The sequence below is a fragment of the Penicillium taxi genome (assembly GCF_028828555.1).
Source record: "Penicillium taxi strain IBT 34144 chromosome Unknown utg000001l_segment0_segment0, whole genome shotgun sequence".
NCBI classification, from domain to species: Eukaryota; Fungi; Ascomycota; class Eurotiomycetes; order Eurotiales; family Aspergillaceae; genus Penicillium; species Penicillium taxi.
The window spans coordinates 84806-111869 of record NW_026643203.1 but is presented as its reverse complement, the minus strand read 5'-3'; the positions used below and the strand labels follow the sequence as shown (position 1 = coordinate 111869).

The window sequence follows — 27064 nt, the reverse complement described above, 5'->3', positions numbered from 1 at the left end:
ATGGGCTTCTCGCCCGTAAAAGATTGAAGTGGGGGAGTTAGATAGAGTATTTTCAATTCTGGAGTATGGACCAGAACAAAACCAAACAATTTGATGGGTGTATAGGTCGAATAACCCCAGATATTGAAAAGTGGAATGTTGAAGGGGGAGGGGTCCGAGGGGATGAAGAAAAACGGAGGGCCTGAGGTGTCAAGTACCCGCTTTTCAATCAAGAGCAATTTTAAGTACGCAGTTGTTGGCAAGGCTAGACCAGGTAAGGGAGTTGAAGGGAAACAAGGAATAGATGATGAAAGAGGCGATGGAAGCGGTGTCTGTTTCCTGCCCGGCTTGTTCATTGGTCCGAACTCCGGGATGTAACTCGACAGCCAATCAACGTGGGCCCATGGGAAACACTGGTCTTGATTAGAAATCGAGTTTCGATTCTGTTCCGTCAAGAAAACTCATTCTCTTACATATTGCATACCATGGAAACTGACTCTCCAGTCAGATGAATTATATTGGTTTCGAAAGTTACATAGGTATTTATGACTCATCTTACTAGCCCTAGGGGAAACTACCGTGTTTATACTACGTTGTGTTTGCTGTGTTTGCTGTGTTTGCTGTGTTTGCTGTGTCTGCTGTGTTTGCTGTGTCTGCTGTGTTTGCTGTGTTTGCTTATATGTTTGTTGTGTTTATCGATATAGTTTAATACATCAAGTCCAAGAGCGAGCTCGTTGTCTCTACAATTGACTGGTTTGAGATTCTCTTGAGGGGTTGTTTGCCTCATTCTCATCCAACAACGGAACATACCCTGACATGAAGATCTGGATGTCTAGCGCGGAGGGACCTAAAAGTCTCTGAATATAACTTAGGCCACGCTACTTTCCTCGCCTTATCGCAATACGCAACAACCCTGAGCTTAACAATTCAGAATTTGCAGAGGGATGTCGTCAAAAATAAATATCAATACTACCACTCAACCAAATAGGGTGCTCGATGCCATTTTTTTGGTAACGGTAAAGATAAACTGATATAAAGTTGGAAAAATCAAGTGCACTAGTAACTAAGTATACTTCAAATGCATAGCCTGAAGGCAGGTGGGACATCACAACCTCAATATAATTGATTGATTGAATACATTCTTCTTTTGTAGTCTAGAATCTTGTCACATATTATCCGTCCTCAGTATTGATGTCAAATGGCCAGTCCTATTTTAGTCTAGTGTTCTTTACTAGTCAGCTTCCGTACGCTCTTTACTGCAGTAAGATTTACTACTGCGAATACACACACATATTGGAGATTGTGAAGTCTTCTGATTGGATCCTATAATCCCACTTCCTCGCCCAAGTTGACAATTGAACCTCATCACGTGACTTTGATGGAGGCAAAGGCGGTGTTGGGGATATTCTGCCAATCTACGGATTAGCAGTCCCTCAACTGAATTCCTCTCTGTAAACTATTTCTTCCTCCAGGCATCTCCATCATCATGTCTTTGGCAGAGGTGCGGGAAGAGTTGAATGAATTCAAACAACAGGTAAGTCTTCCTTCCATTCAGAATTTCAGCCAAGGCACTAATCCCCTTTCTCTGTAGCTTGATTCGATCAAGCAAAGTTTGAAGGTAACCCCCGATAACACAGAGTTGCAAACCCTCAAGACTGAAATCGAAGAAATCATTTCCGAAACCAAAATTTCTATCGCCGCACTCGAAGCATCCCAAGCTCCCAAGTATAAGTCCCCGGCCGATCAGATTGAGAAAGAGCAAGTCCCCGCACAAGAGAAACCTAAACATCACTATGATAACTTAACCTATCACGTCAATGAAGTTGTTCTTGCCCGCTTCGAGGATGATCATTGCTTCCATCCCGCTCGCATCGTCTCTGTTATGGGCCCGCCCACAAATCGCATGTACATGGTGGTATTCACGAACTTCTCAGGCAGTCAACAGGTTTCGTCCAAGGATATTGCCAAGAACAACAACCACGCTGTCAAGCGCAAGGCCGATTCGGGTCCCAGCGCTGTGGTCTCCGCGGCACCTGTGCTGTCCCAAACCCAAAAAGCACCTGCCATCGACGATCGCCACAAGAAGCGCAAGATTAAGAACAATGCGCAGCTCGAAGCTGGAAAGGCTAAGTGGCAGGATTTCAATGCTAAGTCCAAGGGCAAGGGCAAGGCTAAGAAGGACAGCATGTTTCGTACTGGCGATGGAATCAACGCGCGCGGTAGGCCTGAAAAATCCATTTACCAAAAGTAACCAGGTTTACTAACTCCAATCTAGTTGGATTTACTGGATCCGGCCAAGAGATGCGTAAGGATCAGATCCGCACTCGCCACGTCTACAAGGAAGATCATCATGAATCCGACTAGGCTTATCTTTCTTTCTCTATGCTCTGTTGAACTTCCCTGGGGATGTTCCAAATGGCTGTCTAGAGTACTTTTGACCTAGTAGCAACGATACCCATATTTTTTTTCTTCATATTCCATTCCTATGGTACCAAGTGCCTGTAGAGTGTATTTCTTGTCCTTCATGGTATTCACGGCCCTTATTCTCAATCTTGATATCTATCTTATGCTGGACCATTTCTTGACCTTCGCAGAACGGACAACCTTCGCGATACGATCGAGTCTTCGCAGCATGTTCGGGTGAGTTATTGTTGTATGGTCAAGTCGCGGTCCATGGGAGATCAATCAATGATAGAAAAGGCTAGAAATTATTGCTATTTCCTCCCTGGACCTGCAGCCCTGGAGGTCCTTTGACGAACTAAAAACTAAAACTACTTACCTAGAGTATCGATAACATTCGTACTACTGATTTGCCTGCAGTTTCCCTTCTACGGGAGTCGAATGTCTTGGGCTTCCACAATTCCTCTGATATCTGTCATTTGTGTAGCAATATCAAGGGCCGTGGTGCTGGATTCACAAGTGGCAAACATCGGGCAAAAGGCCTTAATCTGTTCGCCCTGCGGCCACGAACTATCTTTGACTGCCATTTGAATATAATTTCCATCAAGTTGAATATGAGAATATGGCAATTCTCGAGTTCTATAACATTGAGTCATATTGAGGTTTATAAAAGACAGTCAGTAACTGACCAAGATCCCAGGTCCTGTCTTACGATAGTTGTATTAATGCCTCTCCATTCTAGTAACCGTAATAATAGATGGGTTGTGGCACTCAAGGAAATTCACCAGAGTTTGGCTGTCTACTTCCTCGCAATCGTTGTGGAAGTCGTCGACAATAGACTTAACCATCCCACTCGTTATTTTTTGTCGAAAGCAACATGCATTGTTCCAAAAGTGGGACGCAATCAGCAGCTGCCTCCTTGCAGACCACTCAATCAATGGTCTTGAAAGGATACCATTTCGCTTCTGTGGTCAATAGTTACAAATGATTCTGTTGTTCTCCATTGGTCCAGTCGAGTAATCAACAAGTGGGAGCTTTAGCCCTCAACTCTGCGGCAAAACAACTTGGAATTGACACACATCTTACAACGCATAGTTACTACTTCATTTGAACGTAGTTATCTGCCATTTGGTCTCTGTAATCCGACATATTCTATGGTTCGGAGTTGGACCGTCCACTTGACACAAAAGCATGGAACCAGAAGTATGACGACACCAAGTGTAGCTATACGAAGAGTTACGCCGAAACGAAGGCCAAATTCGAGGCACTTCGGGTAATAACTTTCTTTGAACCACCTATGTAGGTAACGGGCTGTATAGAACCGAGAGTTCTTCATAAAAGAAAATAACTGGAGTAGTTTCTTCGGCTATTAATTCTTCAAATGTTAAATTATATTCTCTCTATTACGACACCAACCTATATCGATCCTCTAAACTACTTTTACCAAATTCTATTGATGACTTCTTGGGTGGTAAACCTAAGCTTTTCAGATTTGGAAGATCAAGCCAAGTCATCAGTGGCGTAGCTAATCCACTCGTGAGTATCAAATTGCATCGCGTCCCCATCATCCCCCCAAGGGTATTGAGATTATCGAGAAGTCACAATTTACGAACACTCCAGCGCTTCGCGGGCATGAAGAGGTCACGGGAGCCAAATTCGTTCAAATATGCGAAGGCATATAATACCTAGGTAGTAGTCGTGGCACCATAAACAGCGTGCCTCTATTACCTAGTTATGCTATAAATGGTAGAGCTTGATAGTTAAAGGTAGCATGATCCTCTACAAGACAGCCCAGAAACCTGCAGCCACTGACATATTTACCCCTAAATCTGCCCTCTGCAACCAGCCATGAAAAGCCTCCTTCTCTTCAGCTAGGTAGTTCTTCGCATGAAAACCGGGGTCTAGACCTCAGGACTATTAGCCGCAGACAAATAATAATTAATGAGCTTCAGGGTCAAGGATATATCCAGGATCCTCTGTTTCTATTTAATAAAGCATTGGGAGGAATTTATAAAAGGCTCATTTCATCATTAGCACTGACAACCTTCGCGTAATTGAGGGCCTAATGGATCAAGTGTCTTATCATTTTACCACAATGGAGGGCAGGGTGGTGATTTAGTAGCTTCCTTTTAAGTGATAGATTAAAAGGCATATCCAAACAAACGGTCGAATCTACGTCAGATATATACCTACATCCAATGGCATGCCTTCCCAATAAATAGAAAGCAATTTTCTGAGTCTCTGGACTACCAAAAAAGCCCATTCACGATGATCTAGATTGGGCCACCGGATTCATACGGCTGAGGCCCTTGTCGAGACTTCACCTTCCCAGTCTACTAAATCTATTTAAGTCGCCTAAGTCTCCCACCATCCTAAGGCATTATATGATTGTTAGACAGCAACCACTCACCACGTCACTACAATCGCAACGTTAATCATGAATACTATTGGCCGCTCTTTAATCCTGTCTATATTAATATTACTCCCGTGGAAAACTGGAGCAGTAACAGTAACCTGTGGCACTGCAGACATCTCCAGCAACTCAGTAGGAAACTGTGAGTGCGCCCCTTCATTTTCTGAAGACGGGTGTGGTGCCTGCACCGACCCATTCTGCGGTGACGCCAAGCTCAAAGGCAAGCTCGCGGTATGTAACGCAGGCTGCGTCCAACAAAACCTCAACTGCTCAGCCTGTGGCCTTTATTTCGGCAGTGTGTGTCGCTGTCTGAAAGGGGCGCCGGGCTGCTCCAACAACGGCGATTGGTGGCTGCTCAACTCCCACGATCTGATTTCCACCACAAAACGCGTACCTGGTATTGTGCAACTGGGCTCTGACAATACTGGCTGGCAACTAGGGCAGACGCTGCTGGCATGGACTGGGATTTCGCTAAGCACAGGAACGGCGACAAGAAAAACGGGGACGCTGGCAGTGAACTCGGTAAAACAGAGGGACGAGGAACAAATCCATATTCATGTTTGTAACCGACCAAACAATCAACTCCGGGATTATTTGTCGACGAAGGTGCGACCGGATCAGTTCCAGTCCCTGAAGCCTTTGGAGACGTCGTTTCCGGAATTTCCTACGAAGAGTGTACTATGTCAGGCGTCACAAACGAAGGGGGATAATCATGTTGATGTTGCGGGTATTACGGCTGATCACCTCAATAAAGCTAAAGGATGTGATGAGTCTCAGGTCGGAGCTGGGCTTATTACTGACACAAACGATTATTCGTGGGTATGTATTACGACGGGTTATCAAAGCGGAGGGCAGCTATTCTGTCGTACATGATTGGAGCGATGGTATCACAAAAGTTTAGTATCATTTGAATTTTGAATTCAATGACATGAAATGTATCAATGTTATCCGTTTGTATCGTTATGGTATATTTTATTCATTGACCAATATACTTCTGAATTCTATGAAAAGTTACACGTTTACTATCCATGGATATCCAGCAGTCATGACTATTCCCTGTAGCAACTAATAAACCCGCTCGGTCACTCTTTATAAAGTGGAACCCATCAGCTTTAACATTTCTAAGAATTAGCTATGTCTCTGTCAAAGATTGGATTACTATATTTAGTTAGTCTGTTCTTCGCGTGTTAAATAGTCATCATTCCCACATCCTACTTAGTTAGTTCCATTTGATAGCCTCCACGTAAATCACCTGTATATCACTTAGTGTCAGCTTGAACGAAGAGAGTGGAACCGAACGAATCAGATGCCTATATTCCTCTATGTATGTGTGAGTAAAATCTCCCTACTGCAGTAAATAACTATTTAGTTAACTAGTTTTTATTCAAACATTTATTTAAAGGAGAGTTGTTAACCAGTTATTTACCGGAAATGACTAAGGAAAATGGCTACTTCGATAACACAAAGTGTCGCCCTTATCTAATGTGGGGCGTACCCATTTAGTCTAGCTCCCTCGAACCGCACGTCATACCTTTTCCTGACCTCATCTCTTCTTTCAATCTCCCTTCTCTCCACCTGCTCCACTTTATAGCTTGATCGTGGATTCCTGTGCAGAAAGAATCTGGAAAATCAAGTTGTATTCAGCTTGACCGTTCCTTACGCGCCTGCAGCTCTTTGAGCTGCCTACACTCGTACGAAAACAGCAGCGTTACTCAAGACGAGCATAGCTTAAGCAGATTGGGACCTATCAGGCCCACAACCTCCTCTACAAGATGCGGCAGTCTGGCCTGGTGACTGCCCTTGTTGCCCTGAGCTCCTTTACTTTCCCATTACTAGCTAATGCACAAGGTGAAACCAAGATCCATGAAAAGGGCCGATGTGCCATTCGGGGTCAGTGTGGAAAGCAATCGATCTTTGGCGGCGACCTTCCCTGTCCAGATAATGATCTGGCTCATCAACCTCCAGAATCCACGCGACAAAAATTAGTTGCTTTATGTGGATCCAAGTGGGAAGACGGTCCCGTTTGCTGTCTTGATGAACAGGTATGATATTAAGAAACTTTGGCAGTCATCCTGATGTATATCTGTTTTCTAATATGATTTATCTCTGACAGATCGATGCCCTCTCGAAGAATCTCAAACTCGCCGAAGGCATCATCGCATCCTGCCCAGCCTGCCGAGAAAACTTCTTCAACACTTTCTGCACATTTACTTGCTCCCCGGACCAATCACTATTTATAAACGTGACACAAACTGTCGAAAAAGCAGAGAAGCGGTTGGTGACTGAGCTAGACAACGTCTGGTCAGAAGAGTACCAGAGTGGGTTTTATGACAGCTGCAAGAATGTGAAAAATGGAGCTTCGGGCGGTAAAGCGATGGACTTTATCGGTGGTGGAGCGAAAGATTACCCACACTTCCTGAAATTCTTGGGCGACAAGAAGTTCCTCGGGAGTCCTTTTCAGATCAATTATCTCACCGAACCCCGTAATCCGGACGAGGGCATGGAGGCTTTACAAATCACGACCAAGGCATGTAACGATCCTGACAAATCATTCCGCTGCTCCTGCGTTGATTGCCCAGATGTGTGCCCAGAGCTACCTGCCCTATCCATACCAAAGGCATGCCATGTAGGCCTTCTGCCATGCGTATCTTTTGCCGTCATCATCATCTACTCTGCATTTCTTCTATTGGTTATGGGACTTGCTAGCTATGTCACGGTCAAGGAACGTCGTTACCGTAAGCCGGAGCGAGTGCGGTTGCTCCAAGACCCCAGTCCCAGCGACGATGAATACGAAGGTGAGGCGGTGCATCGAGGAGGGTACATGGAGCAACCCCAGGGAATCTATAAGCCCAATTCGATGTTGTCTGCTCTTTTCTACCGTGTCGGTGGAGCGAGTGCACGATTTCCAGCTATCACGATTGGCTCTAGCATTCTTGTGGTGCTTCTTCTCAGCTTGGGATGGCTGCGGTTTACGATTGAAACAGATCCAGTGCGCCTATGGGTAAGCCCCTCATCCGCTGCAGCTCAGGAGAAAGCATACTTTGACGAAAACTTCGGTCCTTTTTTTCGTGCCGAACAGGCCTTTCTGGTGAACGACACGGGTCCGGTCCTCAATTACGACACACTCACGTGGTGGTTTGGAATTGAGTCCCATGTGCGGCATATGATCACCGATGATGGTCTCAATCTAGAAGATGTGTGCTTCAACCCAACCGGTGATGCTTGTGTGGTGCAATCATTGACTGGGTACTTTGGCGGCTCCGCCTCCCAGCTTGACCCCAATACCTGGCAGGCCCGACTGACTCACTGCACTGAATCACCGGGCGATCTCACATGTCTCCCAGGTTTTTCACAGCCTCTGAAACCTGAGATGATTCTAGGCGGTTATGATGAATCTGGAAATGTCCTGGATGCCAAGGCATTAGTGGTGACTTGGGTTGTGAACAACTTTGCCCAGGGGACCGAAGGCGAGAAGAAAGCTATCAGTTGGGAGAACAACTTCCGTCGTTATTTTGAGGTCGTCCAGCAAGAGGCCGCCGAGCGTGGTCTTCGCGTATCTTTCAATTCCGAGGTTAGTCTGGAACAAGAGCTGAACAAGTCCACGAACACAGATGCAAAGATCGTAGTCATCAGCTACTTGATAATGTTTCTTTATGCTTCACTTGCTTTGGGATCTGTCACCGTTAGCTGGAGGTCTCTTTTATCCAACCCTTCCAATGCTCTGGTGCAATCAAAGTTCACATTGGGTATTGCTGGGATTCTAATTGTCCTAATGTCCGTGTCTGCTTCGGTTGGATTGTTTTCGGCCGCAGGCGTGAAGGTGACCCTAATAATCGCAGAAGTGATTCCTTTCTTGGTTCTAGCTGTGGGAGTCGACAATATCTTCTTGATCGTCCATGAATTCGAACGCGTCAACTTCAGTCATCCTGAGCAAGAAATTGAGGAACGGATTGCCCGCGCCGTGGGAAGAATTGGTCCTAGTGTCTTCCTCTCCGCGCTAACTGAAACTGTGGCATTTTCTTTGGGTGTCTTCGTCGGTATGCCTGCAGTCAAAAATTTTGCTGCGTACGCTGCTGGTGCCGTTTTCATCAACGCTATTCTTCAAGTCACCATGTTTATCTCCGTGCTTGCCCTCAACCAGAAGCGAGTAGAAAGTAATCGAGCCGACTGTCTTCCATGCCTCAAAATTCGGAAAGCGAACTCCTCCGGCATGCCTAACGAGCAAATATATGATGACCAAGAAGCGGAGAGTACTTTGCAGACCTTCATTCGTCGGGTATATGCCCCGTTCATCCTTGATCGCCGTGTAAAGGCAGTTGTTGTCATTATCTTCCTAGGGCTTTTGACTGCAGGCTTGGCCTTAATCCCTGAGGTAGCTATCGGGTTGGATCAGCGAATCGCGCTTCCAAGCGACTCCTATCTCATATCTTACTTTGATGATCTTGATGTCTATTTCCGCACTGGACCACCGGTATACTTCGTCACACGAAATGTCAATTTGACAGAGCGACACCATCAGCAACAGCTCTGTGGACGTTTCACCACCTGTGAAGAGTTTTCGTTGCCATTTGTATTGGAGCAGGAATCCAAACGTCCAAATGTTTCATATGTGGATGGGTCAACTGCCAGTTGGATTGATGACTTCTTTTACTGGTTGAACCCCCAGCAAGATTGCTGCAAAGAAAACGACAAGCTTTGCTTCGAAGGCCGGATACCGCCGTGGAATATTTCTCTATACGGAATGCCGACGGGAGCTGAATTTATCCATTATGTTCAGAAATGGATCGATTCTCCAACTGACGCTTCTTGCCCACTGGGTGGAAAAGCACCTTACAGCAACGCACTGGTTATTGACAGTGCTCACACCATGATCAATGCTAGCCACTTTCGCACCAGCCACACTCCCCTGCGAAGCCAGAATCAGTTTGTCCAAGCTTACATGTCGGCTCGTCGAATCGCCGATGGAATATCCCGCGAACATGGCATTGACGTTTTCCCTTATTCAAAGTTCTATATCTTTTTCGATCAATACGTGACTATCGTGCAACTCACGGGCACTCTTCTGGGATCGGCTGTTGCCATTATATTCCTTCTTACTTCTGCTATTCTAGGATCAGTTGCCACCGGTGCGGTTATCACAGTCACGGTGATGATGACGGTGGTTGATATCATTGGCACAATGGCCATTGCCGGTGTTTCCCTCAACGCTGTATCTCTGGTGAATCTCATCATATGTGTGGGTATCGGTGTCGAGTTCTGCGCTCACATTGCTCGCGCATTCATGTTCCCCTCGCGTACCCTGCTGGAGAAGGCTCCTGCCCAATTCCGTGGCAAGGACGCCCGTGCCTGGGCTGCTCTAGTTAATGTTGGTGGTACCGTCTTTAGCGGTATCACCGTTACTAAGCTTTTGGGGGTTTGTGTTCTCGCATTTACTCGGAGCAAGATTTTCGAAATCTACTACTTCCGAGTCTGGCTAGCACTTGTTATTTTTGCTGCCACTCACGCTCTCATATTCTTGCCAGTAGCCCTCAGTTACTTTGGCGGTGGTGGTATGTTTTAACCGAATGCCTGAATTTGGGAGGCCTTCCAGCTAACATACCATAAATAGGATACTTCGACCCTGCCTCTGACGGTGGTCTGGAAGCCAACCTTGCTGCTCGGGGTTACCGATCATTGCTGGTCGATGATGATTACGACTCCGATGAATACTAAGGAATATCTGTTTCTATTTTGATTTGTCTCTCATCTTTGCATGTTTTGTCTCCATCACTTTGGTCATAGTTGATTTGGACTCTGACAACTCTATCTTGACTGAGTCTACTGTTACACCACCGGCAGTGCAAAGGAGTTTTATATTGGAAGTTCGATTAAGGAGGCTCTTTTTGGAATTATTGTTTTTATTTTCCTTGGAAATTTATGATTTGATCTATCATTACCACGTAAATACACGTCACGTCAACCAGCAGTGGAAAAATTACAAGGAAAGAATATACGCGGATAAGAGTTACCACCCCGTGGACCATGTTCAGGCGCATAATTAGGCGACAAAGTTATTGCAACGAGCCAAGTCTCAAATTTGTAACCCTATTTCCTCCAGTTTTTCAAAACGAAGGCATTGTTATCGTATTGGTAAGAGAAATAGAAGTTAAGCATCGACGTAATTATTCTTCAAATAGCTAGTAGCTACTGTTAGTTTACTTTTCCTCGCTACCTAGATTTTCTGGAAGATTTTTAAACTCAAATATACTAAACTAGTATAGCTCAAAGGAGTGGGAATTCTGCAATTGTACCCAAAACATACATTACTTTTTCCAGACTCCCGTAATATCAACACTCCAAGGCTTACATACACTTAAATTCCCGATTTCTGTCATACGTGTTCTATAATTGTTTATATTCTACGGAGTGTATTCCGTATTGTGATATCTGTTTTATTAGTGGAGATGGAACGGGACTTTGATTTATCCGTTCGTAAAGCTAGTCTCAATTAGGACTAGCTTAGAGGACCTAACGAAGCATATGTCAAAAATTTTTCGTCTTAATTTTTTCCCCTCCAAAAATCATCTCCCTTTTCCTTTCTTCTTTTGTGCTTTTTTATTGATACCCCAGCTGTTTGTCTTTCAAGGATAAGCTGCTTGCTCATCTACACGCACGTGTGTCCTTATATAAAAGGGAATTAGGACACCCTTTCATTCCATTCACGACAAAAAAAAAAAAAAAAAACTCCTTGACTGGAACCTCATAATTCACATCCATCATGGACCAACAACGGTTCCTGCAGCAATTGCAGATTGTCTTGGATCGTAAGTACATATTCCTTGAATGATACTTGAGGATGTTGTTACTAACCCTTGCTCTTTTTTCCAGCCTCTCAGGGTAATGTCAAAGAAGCTACTGGCATCCTCCAGAAGGAGTTCTACAGCCAGCCTGAGTCCCTTGTCTTCCTTTTCCAGATTGCCACTGCACATGAAAATTCAAATCTCCGCCAGCTGGCAGCCGTTGAGGCCCGCTCGCTTGTATCAAAGCACTGGTTGAAGGTGGCAGCGGACCAGAAGCCCCAGATCCGTGAGCAGCTCCTCCGCTCTACCATGAGCGAGAGCTCTGATCTCGTCCGTCATTCCATCGCTCGGCTCATCTCCGCTGTCGCCAAGATTGATTTGGTCGATGGCGAGTGGGCTGATTTGCCTAACGTCTTGCTCCAGGCTGCCGACGCCGGCAACAAAGATGAGCGGGCGGTCGCCATCTACATCCTGTTCACCATCTTGGAAACCCTCGGCGAGGGCTTTGAAGAGAAGTTCCAGGACCTGTTTGCCTTGTTCAACAAGACTATTCGCGACCCCGAAAGCTCGGAAGTCCGTATCAATACTCTGCTGTCTCTAAGCAAGCTGGCTATGCACCTTGACTCGGAGGAGAGTATGGCTCCCGTCAAAGCTTTCCAGGAGATGGTACCAGCTATGGTTGCCGTTCTGAAGGATGTCATTGACCAGGGCGAGGAGGACCGCGTCATGCAGGCCTTCGAGGTCTTCCAGACTCTGCTTGGTTGTGACCCCGCCCTTCTGACAGTTCACCTGAAGGACCTCGTAATCTTCATGAACGAGATTTCAGCCAACACCGAGGCTGATGAGGACACCCGTACTCAGGCCATCAGCTTCCTCATGCAGTGCGTTCAGTACCGCAAGTTGAAGATCCAAGGCATGCGCCTCGGTGAGCAGTTGACCCGCACTGCTCTGCACATCGTGACCGAATTGGATGATGATTCCGCCTCTGATGGCGAAATCGACCCTCCACGCTCTGCTCTTGGTCTCCTCGACATGCTTGCACAGAGTCTGCCTCCTAGCCAGGTCGTTGTTCCTTTGCTCCAGGCTCTTGGACCTTACTTCAGCAACACCGACCCCAACTACCGCCGTGCCGGTATCATGGCTTTGGGTATGTGCGTTGAGGGTGCTCCTGACTTCATCAGCTCCCAGATGAAGGATATCTTTCCCATGGTTCTTCAGCTTCTCGCCGATCCTGAGCCCAAGGTGCGCCAGGCCTCTCTGCATGCCGTTGCTCGCCTTGCCGATGATCTGGTCGAGGATATCAGCAATGAGCACCAGCGTCTGATGCCTCTGCTCTTCACCAATTTGACTAGTGCTATGCAAGAGTACAAGGGTGAGGAGGATGGTCCTATTTTGCAAATAATCCGGGCCGGTATTAGCGCTGTCGATTCCGTAGTTGACAGCCTGGATGAGAAAGATGTTGCTCCTTACCAGGCTGAGCTCGTCCCCATCCTGCACAACCTCTTCAAGCACCCTGACTTCAAGATCAAGGCTCTCGCCTCTGGTGCTCTTGGCTCCCTTGCTTCGTCTGCCGGCAGCTCGTTTCTCTCCTTCTTTGACGAGACCATGCACCTCCTGCAGGAGTACGCCGCTGTTAAGGACACCGAGGAGGAGCTTGATCTCCGTGCCAGTGTGACCGATGCTATGGGTGAGATGGCTGCTGCTGCGGGCCCCGAGCGCTACCAGCCCTATGTTGAGCCGCTCATGCGTGCCACTGAGGAAGCTCTGCACCTCGGCCACTCTCGCCTTAAGGAGAGCACCTATCTCTTCTGGGGTGCCATGGCCAAGGTCTACGCCGAGCACTTCTCCCCTTTCCTCGATGGTGTCATCAACGGTCTGTTTGCCTGCATCGAGCAGGATGAGACTGATCTTGAGGTTTCCCTTGGTGAGCATGCCAAGGATCTCATTGGCCAGGAGGTTACTGTTGGCGGCCGCAAAGTCAAGGTTGCCAGCGCTGACGACGACGATGATGATCTTGAGGGCGAGATCGAAGATGTTGACTTTGAAGATGACGAGGATGCTTGGGATGACATTACTGCTACTACCCCTCTGTCTTTGGAGAAGGAGATTGCTGTCGAAGTCATTGGTGACCTCGTCACTCACACCCGCAGCACCTTCTTGCCTTATTTGGAGAAGACCATTGAGATGGTTATGCCCCTTGCCGAGCACCCTTACGAGGGTGTCCGTAAGACTACCATAAGCACTCTCCACCGCTCTTACGCTATGCTGTTTGCCATTGCCGAGGAGACTGGCCAGATGCCCAAGTGGCAGCCCGGCCTTCCCCTCCAGTTTGAGCCTGCCAAGGAGGTGAAGAAGTTCGGTGAAATCCTCATGACTGCCACCATCAAGATGTGGGCAGAGGAAGATGACCGGTACGTGAATAAATTTTTTTCTGCTTTGCTTTTCCAACATGATTATACCCATCGCTTAACCCAGCTCACTTTGAGTGCCAAGTGCACAAATGATGTGAACCGCGTTCATCACGAATGATTGTTATTTTTGCTTAATCGCTTTATTATTTTGAATCGATGGTGTTCAATCGCTGACTGATTCATACTAGTGCTACCGTCGCGGATATTAACCGTAACATGGCCGAGAACCTCCGTTTCTGTGGTCCTGCCCTCATCTCTGACGAGACTGTGCTTCATAACGTGATCCAGATGATTACCGATATCATCTCCAAGAAGCACCCCTGTCAGTTTGAGTACGGTCCTGAGGAGGAGACCCTTGAGGCCGGTGACGAGACTTCAGAGTTCGATTGGGTGGTCGTCGACACTGCTCTAGATGTTGTCTCAGGTATGGCCGCTGCTCTTGGCGCCAGCTTCGCTGAGTTGTGGAAGGTGTTTGAGAAGACTATCCTCCGCTACGCCAGTAGTGGCGAGGCCTTGGAGCGCGCCACTGCCGCTGGTGTTCTCGCTGAGTGCATTAACGGCATGGGCGGTGCTATTACCCCCTTCACCTCTACCATCCTTAAGGTGCTGTTGCACCGCCTTGGAGATGAGGACCCCCAGACCCGGTCCAACGCCGCCTACGCTGTTGGCCGCCTGGTGCAGCACTCCAACTCGGATGCTGAGATTGTCAAGGTATACCCTACCATTCTTAGCCAGCTCGAGCAATGTCTGCAGATGAACGTTTCTCGTCTCCAGGACAACGCCACTGGTTGTGTCAGCCGCATGATCATGCGCCACCCCGAGAGCATGCCCCTCAAGGAAGTTTTGCCCGTTTTGGTCAGCATTCTGCCTTTGAAGAACGATTTTGAGGAGAACGAGCCCCTTTACCGCATGATCTGCCAGCTCTGTACGTTTTCACCCTTTCACCCATTCTTTCATAACATCTACTGACAATATCTCTTGCAGACAAATCTGAGAACCCCATCATTCTCGAACTCACTCCTAGTCTCGTTCCCGTCTTCCAAGCTGTGCTGACTGGCGACGAGGACCAGCTGGAGGATGAGCTGCGTGTTGAGTTGGTCGCCCTTGTCAAGTGGCTGAACCAGGTGCAACCGGGCGTTGCCCCTTGGGCGGAGCAACTTTAAATATGCTTCCCCTATCATGGATTTTATGTTGACGACTAGTTTTGTAATGGAAATAGATGGATGACTATGGAAACCCTGAGATGATTAGACGATACCCCGTCTCGGCGAATCCGCAATGAGTGATGAAATTAAAAGTTACTGCTGTATATAAGGGCTTTTTGTTTCAGAATATCACCAGGAGTGTTTTTACCTTAACCGTTCACGATTCCTTTCATCTAGATTTCATTAGGCACCTACGTATTACACGCTATCTAGGGCTGTGACGTGTGTGGCGGGGTAATGCAACTTACTAGTTTCTAAGGTTATTTATAGATGACACTCACTCCAGAGCTTCAATTTCTACATTCCAAAAGTGCTTTATCGTTCTACGGTTATTCATTTTAATTCCAAGGTTTTTCAAGAGTTCTCCTAGATACCTTTTGACGTCCAAGGCTCCTTCTTGCTACTCGTCGACCAATCTCCGTATTGGGATCACCTTTGTAAATTCAAATCACCCCTATATCACATCTAACGTCGTTGCTAACCACTTGCAGCTACGCTAGCTTACTAGTACTGTCGAATACTCCGGTCCCCATCCTTTTCTGAATCAAAATGATTGCTTCCTCGGCCCCAGTAAACTTCACTCTGCCCACTAGTGGCTCTGGAAGCTCAATCAACAAACCTATCAAGACCGTTTCTAAGCCCTGTTTTGGCTGTGGTTGTGGTGATGAGGACTGTGACTGTTGTATTTGCACAGTGATGTGAAACTACCTATCTAGGCTGTTGGCTGCGCAGGTGGTTACGCGGGTCGTAGCCATAATTCTGGATAGGGCAGATATTATCAATGTTTTCGATCTGACATCTGCAATTTCTAATTCGCATCAATGCTTTGCTTCCTGAGATCTGGACCTCTGAGAATGAACTTCCAAAGTTATGAAATCTTGCGAGGCTGCTCAAATGTTGGCTAAATCTATCTTAGTGTATATGGACGGAGGTATTGAGAATAATCCTGCGGTCAGTCAAACGAATCCTAGAATGTTCAAATGTTAATTCCAGCGTAAAAAGACCTCGGGATTATGTGTTGTGATTGAAATTTGAAGTATATAATTTCCAAGGTTTCCAAGTTGGCACTTTCTCATCTGCAAGTTCGAACCTTGGAAATTGGTTGTCCACGTGACAGAGATTCCAAGGTTCGATACTATTTTACGTCAGCGAAAGTGTCAGCAGAATCATCTTTTCCCCAGAACTACTTCTTGAAAAGTAGCGCGGCCTTACAAGTAATATGTTCCTAACACTGTAACATCCTCAGGTCCTCATGCAATCAATCGAGCAGCAAAGGCGTACGTTGCGGGCCTGCGATGGGTGCTATCGGCGCAAAATTAAGTGTGACTTCGATGCCGCGTCTCAATGCAACTGGTGTATCCACCATAATCTTCCTTGTACATTTGATCGAGTAGCACGGGGTAAACGAAAAACCGAAGATGATGGTATCAGGTATGAACCTCAGGGCTTTCAGGCCCTTGTGCTGCTGTTTTTACTCCACTTTTACAAAGTCCATGTCTAACCTCCCCCATAGTCAACCGAAGAGTTCCCGGCTATCCGATCGGATTAGCCGAATGGAGAAACTCATAGAAAACAATTTCAGACAAAATTCAGAATCGTTCGCTATATCTCAATTTCCAGAGATCTATGCGACTACTAGTAGCTCACCCAGCACTAGTACTACTAGCAGCATGCCCGTGTTTCCAGCTGCTGCTAGTGTTCACTTTGCTGGTCGAAAACTCTGTGTCATTAGCTCGCTGACAGGTCTTCCATGTCTTCTTCCAGAAGGACAAGAATGGGTCCAAACTCGCACTGGTCAGACTATCTCGATCGACAATCTCGCATCAAGAGCACGTTGGGAAAGAGAGTGTGGCTGGAAATCTTATGAGTTTTTAATGAATTTACCAACTTATAAAGATTTCGAATTACCAGCCTACCGCAGTGTGCGCTTGTACTTCGAAGCGTACAAAGCGTCACCTGTTATGCGGCGAATTTTCCCAGTCGTGGATGCTGATCTCTTTGAGGAAACGATTCAGACTGCTTATCAAAAGCCAAAATCAGACTCTATAACCACATCCACAACAGAGGTCGCTCTCATCCTTTCTTTTCTAGCATTTGCCTCGCGTCTCCCACTCGTCAAAGAAGTAATCGAAAGCTCTCTACTCTCAGACGTTGTCATCGACCAGGATATACTGGCCTCCAGGGCTCAATATCTCCTGTCACATGTTTTGAAGGAACCTGCCACTCTAGAAGGAGCCCAGGCAGTGACTATGATGGTATGTTCCAGAGCCCTTTATGCAAATCAATCTGCGAAAATTACCTGGGCTGATATTGTCTTCCCTAGACACTTTATGAGATTTCAATCGGAAATATGCGGTCTACAGGTTACTTTGGAGCAATTGCTGCACGTCTAATATTTACGCTTGGAGGCAACATGGCCCCGAGTCAATCTAGCTTACACGACGCCCATAGCCAGAGAAAACAGCAGCAGTTGCGAAATATCTTCTGGATTTGCTATACAATGGATAAAGATTTTGCTCTTCGCACCGGCCAACCACCAAATATTAGCGATGAAAATTGTGATTTGACACTCCCACTAGGCTACTTAGATCGGGCATTCATGGAACCTGAAAATGAGAACATGCCCTTCGACCAGCCTGTATTCCCCTTTGACTTGCGTTTGAGCATTATCAAGGCACGCACCTACAGTTCTCTTTACTCAGTCAAAGCCATTCAGAAGTCTGATGCTGAACTTCTCAAGTCGATACGAGAGTTGGACGATGAACTGGAAGACTGGCGGCTATCGATACCACCCAAATGGCGTCCGACTATGTCTTTCTCGCCAACAGCCTCCGACCCCAATATCAATATGCACTCACTCTTTTTACGACTTAATTACTACCTGTGTATGTCCCTCATCCACCAATCGAGCAGTCGTTGTAAATCGTGGGTGCAAGGTGGAATTATGGATGGGGTGAAGTCTAGTCTCACTCTATCGGTTGAGGCTAGCCGCTCTACCCTTTGCTACCTGCAAGCTGCAGTGGGAATCCTTGTTGATGGTGTTCTCTGGTATGTGAAGTGTTGATTTTCTTAAAATTAGTATCGACAGTGAATACTAAACCACTTATCTAGGAACTTGATCTTCTACCCTATATCAGCATTGCTTTATATTTTCTGTAGTATCCTACAAAACCCACTAGATCCGCGATCAAGAGATGATTTGGATCAGCTGAAGTCGTCCACTGTGATGGTGGAGAGTACCTTCATGCAGAAGTTGCCGGAAAATGAGATCATTCATTTTAAGTTGGTGGCCGAATTTATGAATGAGTTGAACCAGCTGGCGGAGTGTGCTATCGAGAAGGCGTGGCGTGAACACTCCACCTCCATTCCGTCTTAATATTCTTCATTCGACTCAATTCAATGTTGCCTTAGATTGTTGCATTAAGATAGATGTACCTACATTACAAAATAGAGCACAACAATACGGAAGACCACTACAAATGTTTGACGCCGGAAATGATTACGTATATTCCTAACTAGGACAGTAAATTAGTTTTGAGATCACTTATATTCACTTTACTGATAGCTCCTTTCCTCTCCTCTGATATCTATGATTTCCACGTTTTCCTGCTCTTCTTGCCTACTTATACTCATTATTTCCTTCTAAACGAATAATCTCCTGAATTTGCTGAGGAATACCTAACTCACAATCCAAGTCTGGGTCTACTCTTACGGTATTTCATACCATCCATGGATGTCTTTACCCAAGAGAACATATCTTCTGGCCTGTTTTCAGCGTACACTTCTTTATAGTTTCACGCTTTATATAGGGCTACGTTGCTTCAATATTATTCAGGTCAGGTGAATTTGAGCACCAGAGTAGTCTTTTAACCTGGTTTATATCATAAACTGTACGCTGAAAGCAATGGTTATGCGTAGGTGTCTTATCTTCTTGAACTAAGCTTAGAAGATCTTAAAGCGTGTTTAAAGACATTCATTTGTAAGAAAAGATAAGTTTTGTTAATATAATGACTTTCCAATAGTGATACCAGTCAATCACATGTTCCTAGAATAAATACTACCCAGATAGAATATTATAAAGAGTTCCAATGTACGATATGGACCTATAAATCAAATCAAGGGAGTAATTTTACGATAAGCCCTAGGCAGAGAAGATATGAGGAAGTGTGTTTGAAGATGGATTAACAATATATTGAAGCGATTAATCCTTGAAAAACTTTTAAAACTCAGGAAATAGCCTACACTTATACCCGCGGAGACCACCTGGTCTGCTTAACGAGGGAACAAGAATCGAACGATCTCAATGCGCCAGCCATCTATCGGGCAGGCCGGCAGCTCACCGACATGGTGGACTTCCACCAGTTAGTGGCTACAATGCCTGTTGATCTGTTGACCGACACTTTCTCCCGCTGATCTCTATCAGCATTTGGGAACCCGAGATGTTGTCTCCTCAAGCAAGGGAGTCTGTGATCTTGTGAGTGCTCTCGCAGGAGTCGGTCCTGCGTGCCCCAAGGGTCTCCCAAGAATCCTCTGCAACGGTCATATTATTAGTTAGGTGTATAGAGTCGTATTATATAGGCTCATATTACTAACGTTGGAAGTAGGCCGGCCTCAAACATTTGCAGTGACCCTCCGTACATTTTACCTAATGGACGATAAAAAAGGCGATGTGTACATCCTTGGAAGTGATAAGTCACTATTACTCCTACCTAGGTATTTTAAGTGGGCTTCTGTAACTAGTTTACCTCCGGAGCCTGTTTACCTTGATAAATTCGTACCTAGTTGGGTCCCGAGGTCTAACCGTACTTAATTCATTGCCCAGGTGTGGCTTTCCTACTTCTTACTGGCTCTCTCCAATATTTTCCTGATAGTGCCAGTAAAGTAAAGAAATCGAGGTGTCTCGAAGAAGATCGGAAAAAGGATGCGGATCTACATCGGAAGCTTAAAATATGGGTCATAATAAAGTACCACTTGTTCACACTCAAGTGAATATATCTCAGCATGTATAATGGGGTTTGAATTAAGTCAAAGTTTCTCTTTTTCATTTTGCTTTTCTACTTAATGAAGAATACAGCAATATGGCCCCTCCAAATGACTTCGAGCCGTACCTGCTCTCGCCGTTGGATTATGTCCCGGTGGCAGTACATATGACTGCATTTCTGACCTTCCGTTTGGATAATCCAGCTCGGGCAATTCCAGTCCTCGAGGCAGGCGTGGCATGCTTGACCTCTCATCTGCCGTTTTTGACTGGAAATGTGGCCGCTTCTTCTCTATGGCCGGACAAGCAGAACATGATGGAGGTCCAACCATCAAATCAAGATAGTTTGGATCAGTATCCCATGTTAAAGATCAAATATCATCACAGAAGATGGGATACAGAGTTTTATGATCCAGAATACTTGCCGCTGGCTCTTGACAGTATCATAAACGAGCGCAGTCCAGTTTTCCGGCTGCAGGCCAATATCTTGGAAGATGGAATTATTCTCTGTGCCGCTTTCCACCATATGACTATGGATGCCACGGGGTTCTATAATGTGATGGAAGCCCTGTCGATATCCTGTCGGAGTCCAGAGACTTTGGCCGAGAGAACCACAAGCCCAATCGAGGAGAGTTTGACCAGAAAGAAAATCCTCAACGCTGTATCAATAGTGCCGGTTGTCAAAAGCGAAGAGAAAAACGAAGGTGAAAGCTCTCCTGAAGTTCCAGTCGATCTTATCGCCGAAGTCCTGGTCTCCCACAAATTTGTATTGTGCAATGAAAAGATTAACCGGCTCCGAAAACTTTGCATATCATTGACAAATCCACCCACCAAGTTGTCAAGAAATGATGTTGTATCGTCTATTATATGGCTCTGTTTCATGCGAGCTCGTGCATTGCTCTCACCAAGTGCAGCTGAGGATAAATCTCGTTTGCTTACTGCAGCAGACGTCCGCAGAACCCTCAGCTCTGTTCTTCCGCAAACCTACCTAGGAAACTGTCTACAAGGCATCTCAGTTCATAGTCCATTTCCCCTCAAAGCCCTCCTAGAAGTGTTGCCCCGGGATCAGAACGATTCTATCACTCGTCTTAAAAAAACCGACATACATTTTCTTGCCAAATTATCTGTCATTCACCGACAACAGTTTGTCGCAATTGACGACAAGGTTGTTCGAAATACCATATCTCAAATTACGAACACGAAGGACTGGGCATCAAACAGATCAGTCGTGGGAGGACTGGGTGACTTGACACTTAGTAACATACGGAATCTAGGCTTCTATAATTTGGACTTCGGGTCGGTCCTGGGTACGATTCATGACTTTGATAGTCCTGATCCGAGAAACAAAGGCCTTACTTGGGCCCTACCAGCTCGGTTTGGGGATGCACCATGGGAGATTAGGTTGCCACTTGATTCAAAAATCATGGAATTGATGCAGAGGGATCCTTTGATGTGCTGGCTTGAATACAAGGAAGTGGCCAAGTTGTAGTGTAGTTTAATTTGACGTTTTGTTAGGGCCATTTTTAGGCCCAGTGGATCATCATCGCTAGGTTATTTTATCAGATTAAAGTAGAAGTACGAGACTTAACAAATACTACCTATGTTCTTCGATTCAGTCATCAGGAAGTTTGTGGCCAGGCTATCGGAAGATCCAAACCAAATAGAATAATCAACACCACCATAGAGTATTACTTTGTTCTCCGCTGACCATTTGATAGCCTTTTCATACCGGATGCCTCTGTATCGGCGCCAACCTTCAGTTTGAGACCCTTCTGATTCATAATGCTCTAGAGACTTATTGGTATTGGGATTCCTTGGCGATTCCCTTGCCGTATACTGCCGACAAGCTTGAGATGAAGCTAAATGCTGCCTAGACTGTGTAGTTGGTGGTTGACGAATGCCTGGTCGCAGTCCAACTCAGAGGGCTGCCAGGGGCAGTTTGTGAGATAGCTTGTATTCAGTGGTAAGAAAAAGGAAACTGACATAAAGGGAAATGGGATATAATGCATTCATGAGATATCTTCTCAGGTACCTTTCGACCTAGAATATTGATTTTTATCTGATCCTTCTGATGAGCTCATCTGGCTGCCTTCGATTTTAAGTTGTTCCAAGTAGCCTTCGATGTCTGCCTTGACCTTATCCATTTGTTTTATTTCCTCTTTGCCGCGCTCTAGTTGCTCCTCCATCATCATAATAAGCGATTCACGAGCCTGGTGCGGTCGATAGAGATTGAGAAGGTGGTGTGCGTTAATGAAAAGGTTGCGCAGGTCATCCACCTTCGCTTGAAACTGTTCTGGGGCGACGGAGAGGATTCCAACAAATTCCAAAAAGTTGAGAAGAAGGGATTTGCTAATCTTCAGTAGGTAATAGGCGTGGTTAAGTGGCTGAGATGGTTGTGAAGGGTCGCGATCAGTTTCCGAAGTAGGTTCGGGGTATAGCTGCTCAATCCCTTGCTCTTGTAAGGATGGTAGTGTAGTTGATAACTGTCTCCAAGTCAGTCCATTCTTCATTTCGTGCTGTGCTTGAGCTGAATGAGACTCACAGTTTGCAGCTCGCCAAAGACCGAGTACTGCCCATCAGGAATCTCTGGTGGTACTAGGAACCGTAGCTCTGGGGGCAAATTGAGAGCCCGTAGCTCCAGTGGTGACAAATTTCGGTCATGGCCGGTTCCATCCTGGTTCTTGGATTCTGTCTTGATTTGTTCAAGCTTGTCTAGGTTGTCACGAGTAAAATGCTTCCACAATGGTGGCGGTGGTGCAAAGGCGACAGTCACCGCGCGTTGTTGACTAGCATCGGCCATATTATTATATCTATGTAGTCGGTAAAAAGGTAGGCAATAGAAATTGGAAATCGCGAAGAAGTTGGAGCTGGAAGGAACGCGGAACCAAATGTGGGTCTGTGCTTAAGTGACCACATTGTTCCGCTCTTCTACTCTACATCTCAATTCACTTACGACATGCCACTCGACTAAAGGCCTGCTGAGTCTTTGCTATTGCACTCCCTGAAGAATGCCTTATAGCGGCTCGGGGACTGGACATTCATCTCCAATTCAGCGTCGCGCTGACCTAGTTGGAGCTGTCGCTCGCTTTTCCCAACGCTCCTATGCGGCCGACTATATCGCATTGTGCTTTTTAGTACTGGGATGGCTACTGGTAAGCTGGAACTAACCCAAGAATAAATACTACATAGCAATTGTTAACATACGAGCTTTGATCTTAACAGATTGAGCTCTTTCTCACTCCTTTTCACCGAATGTTTTCACTCGACAACAAATCGATTCAGTATCCATATGCTGTTCATGAACGAGTCACTGTTTGTACGAATCCCTAGCTCTGAACCGATCAACTCGCATACTTATATTGCTCTCCCTAGGGTGGTCTATCATCTACGCAGGCGTGATACCCTTTCTCATCATCCTCGCTTGGTCCGCCATGTTTCGCCCTGGTGGACAGAAGACCCAAGTCACGATTTTAGGACTATTGGTGGCTATAATGTTGACAACAGTTCTTACAGATATTGTTAAGAATGCAGTGGGTAGACCCCGCCCCGATATGCTATCTCGCTGCAAGCCCACTCGAGGCACGGCAGACAATGTGCTAGTCGCATGGACAGTATGCACCCAGCCCAACGAGCATATTCTACAAGAAGGATGGCGCAGCTTTCCAAGTGGACATAGCAGTCTCTCCTTCAGTGGGCTTGGATACCTCTCGCTGTAAGTACTACCAAGTCATTTATAAATGAACAGTTTACCGACTGTTTGCGCCTACAGCTTCTTTTGTGGCCAGATGCACGTTTTTCGCCCTCGGACTGACCTTGGACGATGTCTTTTTGCATTTTCCCCTCTTCTTTGCGCCATGCTTGTTGCCATCTCACGCGTGGACGATTACCGACATGATGTATGGGACGTAACGTGCGGTAGCATTCTAGGAATGCTGGTGGCTTGGTTTTCATATCGACGTTATTACCCGCCACTGCGGTCGACTCAATGTGATGTGTCGTACGACAAGGCAGACTTTGCTAATACGGAGGGATTTGGGCGACTGGAGGATGAAGAGCGGGCTCTATCACCAGTAGTCAGTTCATCCACTCGAGAGGGCACATATCAGTTAGCAGATACCCATTGATAGTTTCTTCACTCTTGCGAAAATTTCGGGAATAAGTTCTTTAAATTCCTCTGCATATCTAATACCCATATATCCAAGTACCTTTAGGGACGCACTGCTACCACTACACACTCTGATACTACCACTACACATTTTACTACTACCACTATAATGCCTTAGATTTCAGGCATTTATCAAGATTTTTGTTTTTGTAGTGGTAGTATCAAAACGTGTAGTGGTAGTAGTAAAATTAAAAATGACATGTCAGAGTTAGTAAAATTAAACCCGGCAGAATAAAGATTAGTAATCTCAACCAAGGTGTGATTGAAACTACGTAATTTGGTGTATATCTCTTAATTCTGGAACATACACTCTATTCTGCCGTATAGACCTCACCGCCTTCCTTATTAATCTATTCAATAGATATTATCATTGAAGCTTCACTTGTTCTTATTCCCATCTCCTACCATCAGGGAATCTATCATAATGGAGCCTGAAATCATCCCCGAGACCCCCACTAAGACCCCTGATGGCATCCCTGACTTTCCCCCGCTTCTATTTTCAAATGATTTATGCACGGTATACCGCAACAAGCTATCGGCGTTAGAAGAAATCAATAACTACTCTAAACCCCATGGCTACTCCGTGTCAGTTTTGCGATCTGTCAAATTCGACGACAACTCTGGCCGCTATCGAATCATCCATCTCTGCTGTACTCGCGGACGAAAATATAGACAACGGAACAATAACAACGAGATACGAGAATCGTCAACTCAAGCAGTTGAATGCCCATTCCGTCTATCATTACATGCCATAGACGATTTCCAGCTAAATCTCACCGCGGAAAACATTGATCATAATCATGGGCCTTCGCCTAATATCTCAACACATGTTTACCATCGCCGCCTAGAGCTCGAGCAGAAGACTGATCTTATCCAAAACCAACTACGACAAGGCCTTAAAGCACAACGAATTGTCATAGGTCTCCGGAGAGATGATCCTGAATCATGTCTTATTAAACAGGATATTTATAATCTTGTTCAAAGAACTCAGCGTGAATATCTAGCTAGACGCATACCTATGCAGGCATTGATTGAAGAGCTTCCACGAGACGGAGTATGGCAACTTGAAGTTGAGCTTGATTCATCAAATACTCCAACTCTCTTATTTTGTGCCCATCGCACCAGCATAACCTTACTACAAACGAGTCCTTGGGTTATCTCTATGGACCCAACGTTTAAAACGAATAAGTATTCACTCCCACTACTTAACATTGTTGGATTCGCAGCAACCGGACAGTCATTTCTTATTGCATGCGTTTTTATTGAAGACCAAACACGAGATACATTTATTGTTGCTGCGGAGTGTTTAAAACGACTTTACAATGCTCTGGCTATTCCTCAATGCCTATACCCAACAACAATTCTAACAGATAAAGACGATCAACTTCAATCTGCTCTTTCTATAGTTTTCCCATAGACTGACACAATGATCTGTATTTGGCATATTAATCAAAACATTTCAAAACATGCAAGACCGTTCCTTTCTGATCAGCTCGTTTTCAATCGAACCAATAACAACCCGAGTAAAGCTGAGAGAGAGGCCAAGCGAGATAAGATTGATGAAGCATGGAAAAACATGCACCGCCGGTGGAATCGCATTGTTTATGCTGACGCAACAGATTTTGAAGAGAAATGGGAGTGGTTTAAGACGGAATACGAGGAATTCCCAGACCTAATTAGCTATATCCAAGCCAATTGGCTAGATGAAATAACAGGTTGCCCGAAACAGTTCCTCCGCATGCATACATCTCAATATCTCCACCTTAGAGAATCGGCTACCTCACGAACTGAAAGTGTGAACTGGATGCTTAAACGGGAGCTCCCAGGCTCGCAAAATAACCTTGTTGTTTTACAACACTTTGAGCCACTCCTTGAACGCCGATTTAAGAAGATTCGCCTTAAAATTGAATTTCAAAAGATGAATCGCCTAACACGGTCACATGCTGTTTTCCAGCAGCTTGCATGTCGAATTTCAATTAAAGGTATTCATCTCGCTCAAGACGAATTCGAAAAATATCTCCCTGAGGCGTCACATAGACTACCAATTCCACGTGCCCTAGGATGTGAATGTGGTGTGGAAGAGGCAGTAACCTGTAACTGTCCTTGCACATGCGATTCAATTAATAAATCAGGATACCCATGTATCCATATCATGAAGAAGCACTATTATGAGAAAACCAGTTTACTTCCACAATACTTCCATCAATAGTGGCATCTCTATGGGTTTGAAGCTCCGCCTCCTCAAGAAAGAATGATTCAAGAGCCACTTCGGAAGGTAAATCGCACCGGTGGAAGACCACGTGGTGCAGCTAACTTCCCCCGATCTCAATCCCAATCCCAAACTCAATCGAGTCAATCCCAAACGCAAACACAAACGCAAACACAAACGCAAACTCAATCTCAGACTGAATCGCCACGTTTAACACCATTCGAGAGATCTGTTCATAGGGAGCCGTCTGGGTGGGAATACGGAGACCCAGCACTCTTCCAACAAGCAGGTGATCGGTATCCAGGATGCCCAAGAACAGGCCCAGGAAGTCGTGGAGGACGTGGGCGCGTACAACCTAGCCGGCCTCGAAATCGTAGACGCGTGGACCAGGAGGAGGAAATTGAGTCCTCAGAATCTTCAGAATCCTCGTCGGATTCCTCGGAATTTGAAGGATTTACAGATTAATAGCGATCGGGTTGAAATACAGTTGGATTACATGAAGTAAAAGCGGTAACAAACATGCGG

General features: G+C 45.7%; 9 protein-coding genes across 9 annotated transcripts; 8 read left to right on the top strand and 1 right to left on the bottom strand.

Annotated features, from left to right (window-relative positions):
* Positions 1-1465: 1465 nt before the first annotated feature.
* On the top strand, positions 1466-2343 carry N7495_000043 (uncharacterized protein; the record flags this gene model as incomplete). Its single annotated transcript, XM_057202713.1, has 3 exons — positions 1466-1513; positions 1571-2198; positions 2255-2343. 3 exons carry the CDS (start codon positions 1466-1468, stop codon positions 2341-2343), a joined length of 765 nt encoding a protein of 254 aa, XP_057066786.1.
* Positions 2344-4816: 2473 nt separating this feature from the next.
* On the top strand, positions 4817-5665 carry N7495_000042 (uncharacterized protein; the record flags this gene model as incomplete). Its single annotated transcript, XM_057202712.1, has 1 exon — positions 4817-5665. One exon carries the CDS (start codon positions 4817-4819, stop codon positions 5663-5665), a length of 849 nt encoding a protein of 282 aa, XP_057066785.1.
* An 899-nt stretch (positions 5666-6564) lies between these two features.
* Positions 6565-10504, top strand: ncr1 (sphingolipid transporter NCR1; the record flags this gene model as incomplete). Its single annotated transcript, XM_057202711.1, has 3 exons — positions 6565-6834; positions 6906-10341; positions 10401-10504. 3 exons carry the CDS (start codon positions 6565-6567, stop codon positions 10502-10504), a joined length of 3810 nt encoding a protein of 1269 aa, XP_057066784.1.
* A 1045-nt stretch (positions 10505-11549) lies between these two features.
* Positions 11550-15145, top strand: N7495_000040 (putative importin beta-4 subunit; the record flags this gene model as incomplete). The annotated part of the gene is made up of 4 exons (XM_057202710.1): positions 11550-11595; positions 11660-13982; positions 14171-14907; positions 14967-15145. The coding sequence occupies 4 exons, from the start codon at positions 11550-11552 to the stop codon at positions 15143-15145; spliced, it is 3285 nt and encodes a 1094-aa protein (XP_057066783.1).
* Positions 15146-15736: 591 nt separating this feature from the next.
* N7495_000039 (fungal specific transcription factor domain-containing protein) lies at positions 15737-18563 on the top strand (the record flags this gene model as incomplete). The annotated part of the gene is made up of 5 exons (XM_057202709.1): positions 15737-15860; positions 16463-16563; positions 16711-17442; positions 17511-18235; positions 18299-18563. 5 exons carry the CDS (start codon positions 15737-15739, stop codon positions 18561-18563), a joined length of 1947 nt encoding a protein of 648 aa, XP_057066782.1.
* A 1702-nt stretch (positions 18564-20265) lies between these two features.
* Positions 20266-21654, top strand: N7495_000038 (uncharacterized protein; the record flags this gene model as incomplete). The annotated part of the gene is made up of 1 exon (XM_057202708.1): positions 20266-21654. One exon carries the CDS (start codon positions 20266-20268, stop codon positions 21652-21654), a length of 1389 nt encoding a protein of 462 aa, XP_057066781.1.
* A 535-nt stretch (positions 21655-22189) lies between these two features.
* med7 (mediator complex subunit MED7) lies at positions 22190-22965 on the bottom strand (the record flags this gene model as incomplete). Its single annotated transcript, XM_057202707.1, has 2 exons — positions 22190-22648; positions 22708-22965. 2 exons carry the CDS (start codon positions 22963-22965, stop codon positions 22190-22192), a joined length of 717 nt encoding a protein of 238 aa, XP_057066780.1.
* Positions 22966-23173: 208 nt separating this feature from the next.
* On the top strand, positions 23174-24289 carry N7495_000036 (phosphatase PAP2 family protein; the record flags this gene model as incomplete). The annotated part of the gene is made up of 4 exons (XM_057202706.1): positions 23174-23317; positions 23388-23481; positions 23538-23877; positions 23911-24289. The coding sequence occupies 4 exons, from the start codon at positions 23174-23176 to the stop codon at positions 24287-24289; spliced, it is 957 nt and encodes a 318-aa protein (XP_057066779.1).
* A 465-nt stretch (positions 24290-24754) lies between these two features.
* On the top strand, positions 24755-27004 carry N7495_000035 (uncharacterized protein; the record flags this gene model as incomplete). The annotated part of the gene is made up of 3 exons (XM_057202705.1): positions 24755-25735; positions 25823-26416; positions 26540-27004. 3 exons carry the CDS (start codon positions 24755-24757, stop codon positions 27002-27004), a joined length of 2040 nt encoding a protein of 679 aa, XP_057066778.1.
* Positions 27005-27064: the final 60 nt, after the last annotated feature.